The following is a 12717-nucleotide window of genomic DNA, read 5'->3' as shown; positions in this document are numbered from 1 at the left end:
GCTTGGGGAAGAGAGACTATTGCAGTTACCATGCATTTTCCAGTCACATCTATAATGAAAATTGTAATTTGTGCCAAACTGTGTGCTACTTTTGTATATGGTCTGTGGATCACTTTCTTGGGAACGTCAATTCATTATTTCATTTTTTTTTTAAATAGGAGAGATTTGGCCCATGTCCCCGAGGAAAAGAAGAAAAAAATTGGATAAAATGAAAACCACCATCTGGAAAGGCCTTACTAAACAATACTGCGGCAAAAGCAGATGCTGAAGAGGAATAAAAAAAAAAACAGTCCAGACTAAATGAAATATGTACTTTCAGGATAATTTTAATTAAGTTAATTTTTAAATTAAGTTTAATGTTAAAAACATATAAGCAAATTAATTAGAATAAATTAACCTGTATAAGTTAAAAAAAAAATATTTGGTGGACCATGAGTCCTGTCATCTGTGAAAGCTACTTTGGTTTTTGCGTAAAACCATATTTCTTAATTGTTCTATTTTTGTCAAAGTTCACTTTCACCTTTGATTCCACTTGTCCTTGATCTGTTTTTTTTTGTTCTCTGAAGCTCACCATAATATCATTAGAAAGCAGATCCTGAGGGGCATTTGAATGACTCTGTTTCTAGTCTTAAAGGATTAAGGTAGTGCGACATAAAAAGAAGAGTGCGCTCATTGAAACATCACATCATGATCCAGCAGGATTTTTGAACTCCTTTATTTGACCAGAAAAGTCAATAGGGACCAAATTCTCATGTACTATGATGACCCGCAGACCCATTTGTACAGCAGGGCAACCTGTATAAATGAACAGGTTATGTCCAGAGTTCTTGTTGCTTTAATTTCAGGTGAGAAAGCCTAATATTACTCTGGAAATTCTAAAAAAGCCTTCTAGAATGTGAAACAAATGGCAGCACATGTTATTACCTACGTGAAGCCAATTCCTTTTACGGTTGCCATTAATTAACAATGACATTCCACTAAAATCAGCAGTTTTCGTGAATCAGAGGAAACCATCTGTGCACCTCTGCTAAAGTAAGCCAATGGATAGTGAGTTAGGCATGACTAGGATTTCTTAATTTGGTTTACAAAGTTTAACCAAAACCAGCTATGCTGAACAGCTTGCTGTCAAAATGCCTTCCATTTATTATGTATTTGAAGGGTCTATCATTCAAACCAAAAAAAGCATGTTAAAAAAGTACTGTATCTTGTTTCTAGAACAAATTAATTGCTTATAACCAAAGAAAATATAACTTAATTTAACCACCCTACTGTGTGGGTTATCTTGTTTAGGCACCTGCAAAGCTTTTTTATTTCAGTTATATTTTAAAATGACAGCTTTGCAAATATGCTGTTCCTTGTAGCTGCCGAACCAAATGGCAGCAAAAGAAAAAAAGAAGTCATATTGATTTATTGTAATGAATAATTACAAATGACTTCCTTTTCCCAAGTTTTAGTTTCCTAGCAACAATGACCTTTTGTTACCCAATTGATTAAAGGCTGTAGCAGTTGATGGTGACATTTTAGGAATTGTAATAGCTCTTTTGATTAATTTTTCTAAGTGTCTGAAAAGTTCATTAATATTTGCACTTTTAGAGATGTTTCATGTCTTCTCACTTTAATGTGGACACAATTACAGTTCAGTGACTTAACCCTTGTATTTGGTTTTGGCTAACACTAAAAATGCTATTCTATTACTAGACGTTAACAATTAAAATCACTTCTGTCATTTTCTTGTGTATAGTAAGAGAATTATCTCTGACAAGCAGGCAGGTTTGTTTTTTACTGGCATGTTGTGAAGAGTAATTCATTTTTGGTCCAGGACAGTACATCCTTTAAGATGTTTATATAAACAAAACAAAGCAAGCAGATTTAGAATTTAACTCTAGTATAAGCAGATTAAATTATGCAAATGATCTATACCCTTCTTTTATTTGGTCTGCAATTATTTTGTGTAATGGTAAAACATAATATATTCTATTCTTTTTTATTGCTTTCAGATAGTGTCAGAAGAATGTGATCTTTCTCCAACAAATGGCACTTTTGAACAGAAACTCAGATTCCATTGAACTTTTGCTGAAAGCGAAAAGCTTTGCCATTTAATTTTTTAGCCACATAGAAGGGGATATGAGCAAAAAATTAAGTATCTCCCATCAGACAATTTCAGAAAAGAAAAATCTGTTTGATTAACGTCTAATCCATAGACCATACGTACAAGATGGCACAGACTGTTCCCACAGTGGTTCTACAAATGTATTGCTTTTAATAGATTCAAAAGGTCAACAATATATTAAAGATGGCAAAATATATCATCACCATATGCAAAGGAGTCTTATGATGTTTCTAATGCTATCAGCTTATATATTTCATTTTCTACGACATATTTAATATTCACTCATCATCAGAAAGCCACCTCATCAAGTGTAGCAGATATACTGGAAGCATAGGGCACAAGGTGCAACTACGCCTTGAACAGAGTGCCAGTCCACTCCAGGGCACACAGGGACAGTTTATAGACACCAATTAACTTAGCAAGCATAGTGTATGTTAGAAGGTGAAAGAAAACTGAGAAAAAACACACATGAATACAAGGAAACCATGAAAACTGCACACTAGCAGTTCAGAATCAAACCCAGGAAGAAAAAGAGCTGTGATACAGTAGTGCTAGCTGTCACACCATAGCCCTGGCTCATAGTTAATTAAAACAGAATTATTTAAAGATGCTCCTCCATGCAATATCAAAGTGTAGTCCCTTTCAAAATGTCTAGAAAGTGTAATGTGCTTATACACACAAAGGTTATTGGACCCCAGACTGAAAATAAGAAAAAAGAGAGAGACACTAACTCATGTAACACTCAGATGTATGAGCGAGTCTGCTTTAAAATATTGGGGAAAAGCAAATGTACCACTTTGGAAAATAAGTGATTTATACTCATCTCAGAGCACATACGATTTAAAAGAAAATTACTGTGAAAGGTTTATACTGTAGCACCTTAATACTATAACAATATTGCCATCACATTTTGCAGTTTAAATTCTTCTTCAACATACTGTACATAGACAACCTACCATATTAACACCTTACAGGAAATTTTACATTGTGAAACTGAATAATTGGAACCTTGTGAATATCAACTGTTTGTAACTCAAGAATGTGTTGTTGGATTTATTAGGTACATATTGTAAAATCTTTAAGAGTTTGAATACTTGCTAACACAGAAAATAGCTTCAAATTACTAGAGTGCTTCTGCATGGAAATCACTGCCTTAACAGCTTTTTCAGATACAATACTATAAGTGTACCTAAATTTTAATCCAATATTAACAGCATGGTCTCCTCAAGCAAATATATTTACAATATATAGTGGCTGAGAAATCTGGGAAATATTAGCCACAGCTGCTCTCTAACCTCTAATGATTCCAAGGACTCTCCATTCTTCAGCCATCTGTAGGAAGGCTTTGGTTTTCCACTTGCTTTGCATTCCCAGACCAAGTTATCATCGATAGGCTTGTGCACATCATGAAGTTTTTCAATCAGTTGAGGGGGGGCTGTAAAAAAAGACACACTGAAATGATAAAAGGCACTGACAGACTCATTACCATCTTGTTTCTTGTCTCACACTCCTCTATTTATGGGCCTCACAGGTCATTCTAGCCATTGTGGGACCACAAGTTATGATATTGTGTCAGTGATGAAATCCAATAATTGCTGAGTACACGTTGAATTGTGATGACAATTATCACACATTTGTGAACAATCTGGAGACATTTAAACTTTTGTGGTGTGAAAACATGGTTATCTGCTCCATACGATAGAATATACTTATACTATGGTTTTAGAATTGTTTTTTAATAATATTTAAAACATTAATACTTTTGAAAATAAAGTCACATTAAATGATATTAGACATTTAGTGTTAAGCCTTACAATCTAATGAAAAATACCTACCAAGGCCATTATAACTAAACTTCTTTCTCAGACTCTGAATATATCAAAAGTAGGTGCTTGTCACCATCATTTCAGACTTGTTTTCTAACCGAGAAAGAAAAATACTGACCACACTACACCCTGTAGTAAATTTGTGGTTGAGCCAGGGAGGCTCAGCTCAAATGCCCAGGCAATAAACCATTTTTAATAAAAAGTGACAATGCTGCACAAAAGAAATGAAGTTTTGAGCTCAAGCTGAATGCTATTTCTGTGAAGGCTTTCTCAGTTCTTTTGTTTTATGATTTTCTTTTAATTTATTGGTAGTTCAATGTGAGTCACGAAAATTCATGGCTGAAAATGCTCTACTGTTCTCTGAAATGGAAAATGCTGTCTTATGTTTTGTTGGATTGATCTTTGTATCATGATATACCTATATAAACTAAGCCAGAAACTAGGGAACTGGTTTGTAATATAATATTAAAAGATGACTTGATATAGTTCTCAATAAAATAAAGTTTTCCATCTACTCCCTTTACAGGACAGTATCATAAATTTACTTGGATTCATTGTTTTGTAGTAAATGTGTAAACTAAGTTTGTAATAAAATGGGCCTCTGTCACTACAACCTAACATTTTCATAGCAAAACAGTCAGAAAACTAATTTACCAAATCTATTTTTTCTTTAAAAAGAATATAGCATTTTTCTGCTGTAATCCTAAAACCATCACTCCATGTTACATTCCTCATTTATTTGCATAACTTCAATAACATGAGAACCTTTTGAGATAGCCTTGTTGCCAGCCATAACAGAAGCCATTAATATGGCAGTTATACGTTTAGTTACTCTGTATGGAGTAACTAAAAAAAGGGCAATTTTTGTAATCCAAAAATAACACAAAAATAATATTAATGGAACAAAAATATTTTTGTGATGGTGACAGCTGTGATATGGAGTGATAGACAACACACATATACTGATTCTCTAACTCCGAGCTTGACTGTGCCAGAGAAACTCAATTAACATTTGTCTCAGAAAGTGAGTCAAAAAACAAAGATGTTCATTGCTGGGCAAAGAGGGAACCAGAGTTTTTTTCAGAGAGGTTAGGCTGAACATGCACACCAGCAATGATCCTTTCCCTGTTTTGCACACAAACTTCGATCTAAAAAAAATATCTTATGGAAAATAATAGGTACAAACTGGATTATTCATTCAGATGGTGATATGCTGTAATTTACACAAAGCACAATGAATAATTGCAGGAGGTTAGATGGTTAGATGTGTGGGAGTACAAATCAATGTACAGAAGAATAAGGAACAATTTTGCATAGGTATGGTAAAGAGGGGTTTTAATTTAACGTTTAGGAAGCTCTTCATGTGTCTTTGCATTTTTTACTCTACATTGAATTGATTATTGCTGACAGAATTGCAAAAGTCCTAAAAGTCAACCACGCAATCTGAGATTTTTTATTTATTCATTTATATCATAGAATGAAAGCCCATAAACATCCTCACTGTGTGTTCATACTAACAGATCTGTTTATCGATAATGATTTCAGTTTCTAAATTGTATCTAGTACCTGTATGTACTGTAAAGACATTACATAAAGTAGGTAAGAGAAGATACAAATATATTGCTGCTGTTTCACAAAATTAAAATTAGGTGGTAGTTTCTGAGATGACTGGTAAATGCAGAAATTTCCAAAAACATACAATATAGCCTTTTTTCACTGTTGTTGTATTTCACCTAAACCGGAAAAAAAGAGCTGTTTAAACTGCAATCAACACCAAACATATAACTGTGAATGTTCAACATTTGACTTCATGTCTCTCCAATACAGCAGCAGAAAGTAATGGTGATAGGAAAGTCAGGAAGTGAAATCCCAGGTGGGACACTACTGTGGTACACTTGAGCAAGGTACCTCACTCAAATTACTCCAGTAAATAATCTGCTGTCCAAATGTATCCTCCAAAGTCTTTGATGTAAGTTTGAATTCACTCCTACTTTGGTAATCTGACTAGAAAGGATAAAAATCAGTGTACAATTTTGTACAATTCAAAATCTAACAATCAGAAAATAACAGCATGCATAAAAAAGAGGTTAAATACAGTGAAATTCCAACAACAAGTCACACTGGGGTAAAACAAATTGAATTAGTCATATACTAGAAGTTCTATTCTCATTTTTGGTAATAACTTAATGTTATGGTATGCCACTTTGTGTTATAACTTTCTTATCAAATCAAAAAATCAAGCTAAAACCTGGCTTTTTAATGAAATACAAAGGAGGACCCAAATTTATCTCAGGATGACGGCATGAATCTTGCCTGTTAAGATTTATGGTGGGGGAGTTTCAAATATCATTAGCTTCTTTCTTTGGTCTTGCAAATAAAAAGCAAAGTAAAACACCAACAATAGGAATAAACAGTTCATTTTAAAGAACTGCTATTCTTTCTTCAAAAGGTCATAGCTTATTCAATGTGTCAAACTGTTCATGTGTTGAAGCCAAAACAACTTATGGATCACTGTCATCTGTGCTTCAATTCAGGTCTCGAAGGCAGGCAGACAAGTTTGGTTTGACCTCTCTTGTGAAGGAAACACTGTCAATACTGCAATGAATTTAAATTATTAAAAAGTAATATTGCTATGCTATCATGCAGATGCCATCCAGCTGTTATGTTGAAGATGATTTTCATGATACTCTAGAATGAAACACCTGATAGACATACCGAAATACAAGGTCAAGTTGGCCTTGCAAAATATCAATCATTTTACCATCTGGAAGACAGTTAAGCAATGCATACTGTAAGTACAAGCTAATTTCTCAGAGTGTGAAGCTCACCATTTATGTTAGATAAAAACATCAGGAGAGCATGAGTTGTCAAGCTTCATGCTACATTTACCTTTTTTTGCTACAAAACATAATTGTAGTGCAGAAGCAAATTATTGATAGCTATGGATAATGGCAGAATGAGGATAATGTGACTTGTCATCACAAACAAAATTAATGTTTCTGTTATTCTGTGGTCATTATCTCTGACGTGAAATGGAAAAAATAAAAGAAATCTTTCACAAATTGTCTTACATCTGTCATTCCTGTTTTGACAGATGTATCGCCTGCAACAGATTATACTCAACAAAACACACTAACATTTCTAAGACAAGAGTCCTGCTTGTTTTAGCATGAGGAAAATGCTTTCAAATTTAATTGCCAACATATCATTGTTAAACACACATACTACAGTGAAGACAAAAAGAGACCTCACCATAGAATGTCAGCTTCCCTTTGGCAACATTCTTTCCTCTGGAGTTCTCTGCAACACACTCGTATAAACCCGCATCCTCCTGCTGAAAATATGGGATTTCCAAGACTCCGCTTGATTTGTTTAATTCCACCCTTCTGGAAAGAGGGATTCCGTCAGCTCTTCTCCAGCTAATGGTTGGAACTGGGCTAAGGGAGAGAAATGAAAGAAAACGCATCAGTAAAATGGAACATGCTGCAATTATTATTGCAACGCTGCCTATATACTGTACTGCATTCATTTTTCTATTATCAGATAAAGTTTATCTTGCGGGAGGGTGCAGATTTCTTCCAAATTTCTCATTGTGTATTTATATTGAAGGAGCTTGAATGATCAATTGGTTCAAGGTGTCTTAGCCAAATAAATATATATTATAACAATAACAAGTGATAGCATAGTGCACTTACTTTCCCAGTGCAAAACATTCCAATTTCACAGTTGATCCTCTGGCAGCAGGAACAATCTCTGGAAACTGAACCTCTATCTTTGGCTCATATTCGCCCATTACTCCTGTTGCATTCAGCATGAAAACAAAACAAAGGAAACATCAGGATTTTAATTATCTTTTAAAACAGTCTGTATTGTCAAATGCTAATCTTCCGGCTCAGGTGAACTCATATGCTTTAGTAAATTACTTAATTTGCTAAAGCAACTTTGAGGTATTCCCTATTTATATACCTACAATATGTACACACATATCAATGACAAAAGTGAAAATATTAGACAAGAGAAATGTAAATATATGCCACCATGGTGGACTGGTATTACATCTCCCATATGTATTTTACTACAAAGCTCATTTTCAATTCTAGACCAGCATGTTCTTTTCCTGCCTTGTGTCTTAAGCATCCCCTCATGTAAACTACTCCTGTCCATATTTAACGGTGCTGCCTATAATTTCATGTTCCTGAATACAATTTAGTTTGAAGATCAGATTACATACATTAGTATAAATGGGCTTACTGGACTGTAACATTTCACTTGTTCTGCTTTGTGTTCCTTCTGAAAGACTGGAATCCTGTAACATGAGTCAAACAACGCACATTTTTATCCCAATATTAATGCTTGGATGTTAGAAAGACAATAGCAGGATCCAAAAAAGAATTTATTGACTTCATCCATATTCCTCTGTTAGCAGCTCTTTAATAAAACTCTATCAGCTCATAGCATAAACAGCTCCCCTGGATTATAGGTTCACACACTTCACCCTGTTAGTGAAGAAACACTGTAGGCAAACAGATGGCAGAGAGAGGCAACAAGATCATTAACTTATTGCCCATTAGCACAAACCCTTATTCCTCTATATGACCAAGACCAAATTAATTTCATTTTAATCCCAAAGCATTTTTCAAGTCTTTAAAAATGGTAAAGTATCTGTATGGCTTTCAGGATTTCACTGCCCAGATTTAGTTTTTGAAAAGGAACTAAAACATCTCTTTTCCCTCACCTGGTATTGTAAGACAACTTTTTTACCTTGGTAGTTGGGTGAATGTGGAGAACTAATTCAGATAATTATCTCAATTTTCTGATTCATATCAGCGGCTGTGAATAAGATTGGGGAGAATGGGCACATTAGCATCCCCTGACATATCTAGCAAGGAGAGTTCTATCATATTGTGCCTTCCAGGTATCTCTCATTACGAGACACTTGCTTCTCAGTGTAACAGAAGGTACAGTATATAAACTGGTAAATGTATTTGGTGTTTAAATTAACTGCAAATTGTTGTAAGATCACACCTATTTTAAAGAACTATTTGTCCATATTTAACACTCCCATCAGTTACTAAGAGCATGTCAATAAGTATAAAGTAAGCTTAATACTGAGATTGTTTAATTAAATACAGAGTGGACCAAAAAAATTGGAGCATTGTAAATAGTCCTGTATAAGGGCATTTTGTTTTGTAAAAAATAAATAACATGGCTGTAGTAGTAGAAATAACAACAATACAGATTCAGACTTGGTAGAGATTCAGATACTACTCTAATGTTTGCAAGTTAATAAAACAATGTCAATAAATGGTGGCAGTGTTAAAACCTTGTAGCCTGATCTTTTCAGATCTCAAACACTAAGAAAGCTTGGGTTTTGGTTACTGCCATAAGAGCATCCAAACCCCAGTGCCCCAGTATGTGGTACCAGAGAACTGTGCAGTGAACTACTGTACACTAGGAGGTGCCATACTTCAGAAGCGACATTAAAGAATCCAGTGGTTTTGTTCCTAAGAAGAAGGTTTTTACCCAGGTGTCCTGGCTAAACACCACTAGGCATACATAATCTGGCTTCCATTCATGTATATTGTCCTCTTAATTCAACAACTGACTGTGTGGTAAAGTGCTGATAAATAATGAATGCAGTGCGACACACACTGTACAGTAGGTGCTCTATTACGGGATATAATGGAATTAAAAAGCACTATGTAAATGCATGGCAGCCAATGAGTATAGGAACCAATGTCATTTGTTGTGTTTTTAATGTTTCTCAGTATATTAAGGAATTATTATCTACATTTCACGTGTCATGATAAATCAAACTATTTATCACCAATTGCAGTTCTGCTGCTCCAGCAGATCTAAAATGCATGTACTGTAGGTTATGTATCAGAAACAGGAATAATGGGTTTGCTTGTTCCTTGACATCAACAGCATCCATAACTTTACTTTAGCACACGTTGTTCAATGATACAGTGTCACTGTAAACATTAATTTATATCCATTAAAAGAGATGGAGGAGCAACTAATAATTAGATCATTCCTGGACAGGTGACCTTTATATTTAAAAGTATCGATTAGGCCAGCACAGAAGCACCACAACACATGTAACTAAGTTATCTCAATATCTTAGAGCACTGAAACAATAGCTATTAACCTTTTCTGCTATTTGTATTCATCAACAATAGTCTTGGTGGTGTACTTTAATGAAGAACAATTCCCTTTTTGTCTAACTTTCTTAAATAAAACTTAATTTCACCATAGGCAGCTTCTATAAATTTCACAGATGTTGCTCCTTTGTCCACAGAGACAAAGCCATGCAGATATATAGAGGCAGATTGTATATATTAGCTCTTTGCTTTGTATGAAATATTGTCTGTATTGTTAATAAAACAGAGTTCTCTAAATTCAGCCTCTTCTAATTATACTTCACCTTTTATTACAAGATTCGTATCTTCTCATTTTTTGTATTTCAAACTCTTTGGGTGAAAAAAAGCATTTCTAAAGCGTTTTGGGTGCTTCGTATAGCATCTTTAACACTATTGTCTCAAGGCACTTAGCACTAAAACAAGACTAAGGTAAAAACAACAGAGAAAGGTATACCCAAATTAATATAGCAAATTAAGTATAATTAAACTAATGAATAATTAGATTTACTTTGATTAACCTTTCTGCAATCTTTTACCGATAATACAGATAACAATGAGAGTTTTACAGTTGCAATTACTAAAACTAATTAATACCACTAAAAATACTAATTAATTCTAAAATATTATATAATACTAATTAATACTACTAATAATATTAATATTAATTAGCAATGATACTACTAATACTAATAATAATACTGTGAATTAAAGTATAATAGAATTCTAGTAATACAACTACAAATATTGATAAAAACATACTCTTGTCACGTCCAGGCTGGGAGTGGCTTGCTGCACTCCCACAAGTGCTCACCTTCCAATCCAGCCTGTGAGGACCATTTTGGGCCACCTGTCTGTGTGTCCCTCTCCCTTTCAATTTGTTCTCTAATTAATTACTACATTTGAGCCCCCAAACCCACTAATTCAGTGCTCTGACACTGAGATACCCAGAGTAGTACAATTCCCAGCCTATTTTAGGAACCTGTCGTGGTGAGTTCCCGATTCTTCTAATCGTTGCTTTCCTTCCAACCTCCTGATACTCCTTATTAGAAGCACTGAATTCAACTGCTATCAGCCATACCATAGCCGGCTTTCCTCTCCACCTTCTGTTCCCAAGCTACCAGTCATACTTGCTGCCCACGGTTTCCCAGTCAGTCCGCCTGCATCAACCCAAGTCTTGCGTTAAAGTTGGTCCGACTGTGGCAGTGTACTCCAGCCTATCGTGGTGTAAACATTCTTTTTGTAAACCATTTAGGACTCACCATCGGTTCGAAGCACCAGAGGGGTGGGTGGGCCTTGCACTTTGCTGTTTGTGACGGAGTTTGTCACCACACAGGTATAATTGCCCACATCTGAGGGCTCCACTTTAGCAATGTACAAGTTTCCAGTCTTCTGTGAAACAAAGCGGCGAGTATCCTGCTGCACAAATGACGGGTATTCATTGAAAATCCAGGAGTATGTCAGTTCTGCCAAAAAGAATTTAAATTATTAAAGGTTAAAACACACATTCACTTAAAAAATTGCTCTGTAAAAGAAGAAAAAAATAATTTTAGTCTCACTTAATCTGAAGTATAATTAAGAATGTTCAACTGTTATTTATATAACATATACTTTATAGATGGTAAAAACTACAATAAAAGCCATTTCAGATGAACTGTTGATTAAACATATGTTAAGCTGCATACTGTATTTTTTTTTCTAGACTGCTTCAACTAATCCAAGTTGTCAAATTCATCACAGATGCCAAAGATATGGCCACACACTGAGGTGAAAATTGCCTATTTTTTAAGCAATTAACATACAGAATCCAATTTATGCTCAGGTACTCATTACATAAAAGTAAAATTGGGAATGAGAGGAGTCAACACATACTGCAGAACTTTGTCTTCCTATTTTTTAAGTTGTATAAAACTGATTGTGCTGAAAATTATTAGTTTCTTAGTGTTATCACTGAACTCATTGTGTATCTGTCTTCAGAGCAGGTTTCACATACTGTACAGTATCCGACTGTGTATAACAGTACATGGATTGCTGTGGCTCTTACATTTGCCATTTTAAGACACATCTGTAACACCTTAACCTTCCACTTGTTTTTGGGTCCTATGTGCCAGACAACATTAATACAAAAATGATCCTGACATCAATGAGATTTGGATAAGAAACCAAATCCAGTAAGTGCTACAATAGTAATCGGTGTTATCTTTATTGAGCATTCTGATGTTTTTAATTGTGTTTTGTTAAAACAGATTCTCAAAGTGTAATTTAAACAAATCTCAGATGATTTGTAAACTTCAATGGATGACAATAACAGATTAACACAGGGCGCAATTTATAACTCAGAGCTACATGATAACACATAAGCATAGCTCAGTGATTTTTAATGATGTGCCAGTCCCATTACAGCAAGAAAATACATCAAGAAGCAACAAGATTATGCAACAAATGCCAGCTGCCGTTGCACACATGAATGAAGAGCACAATAAAGAAATCTCTGACTCTCTTTAAAAACGATGTGGCTTTTCCAAACATATTAACTGCAGTGTTAGGATTTTGAGATGCCCTAGGTAACAAATGGGATAATAAATTTCTGCAATAGTACAAAGCTTCAGAGGAACCCATTTGTCAACTGCGTACAAAAAAT

At 34.7% G+C, this 12717-nt stretch overlaps 1 protein-coding gene across 3 annotated transcripts in view; it reads right to left on the bottom strand.

The window, feature by feature from the left end:
* Positions 1-12717, bottom strand: part of cntn4 (contactin 4) — a 189838-nt gene that overhangs the window by 58982 nt on the left and 118139 nt on the right. For all 3 annotated transcript variants that reach the window (XM_015347297.2, XM_015347302.2, XM_015347301.2), the window contains exons 6-9: positions 11339-11542; positions 7632-7734; positions 7189-7373; positions 3406-3545 (exon numbers count right to left, since the gene is read on the bottom strand). In XM_015347297.2, the coding sequence (XP_015202783.2) occupies positions 3406-3545; positions 7189-7373; positions 7632-7734; positions 11339-11542 (632 nt within the window). The remainder of the gene's footprint in view (positions 1-3405; positions 3546-7188; positions 7374-7631; positions 7735-11338; positions 11543-12717) is intronic.

This window comes from Lepisosteus oculatus, chromosome 4 (assembly GCF_040954835.1).
Source record: "Lepisosteus oculatus isolate fLepOcu1 chromosome 4, fLepOcu1.hap2, whole genome shotgun sequence".
Classification (NCBI taxonomy): Eukaryota; Metazoa; Chordata; class Actinopteri; order Semionotiformes; family Lepisosteidae; genus Lepisosteus; species Lepisosteus oculatus.
Note: the sequence above shows the minus strand (reverse complement) of the source record. Positions and strands in the feature narration are given on the sequence as shown.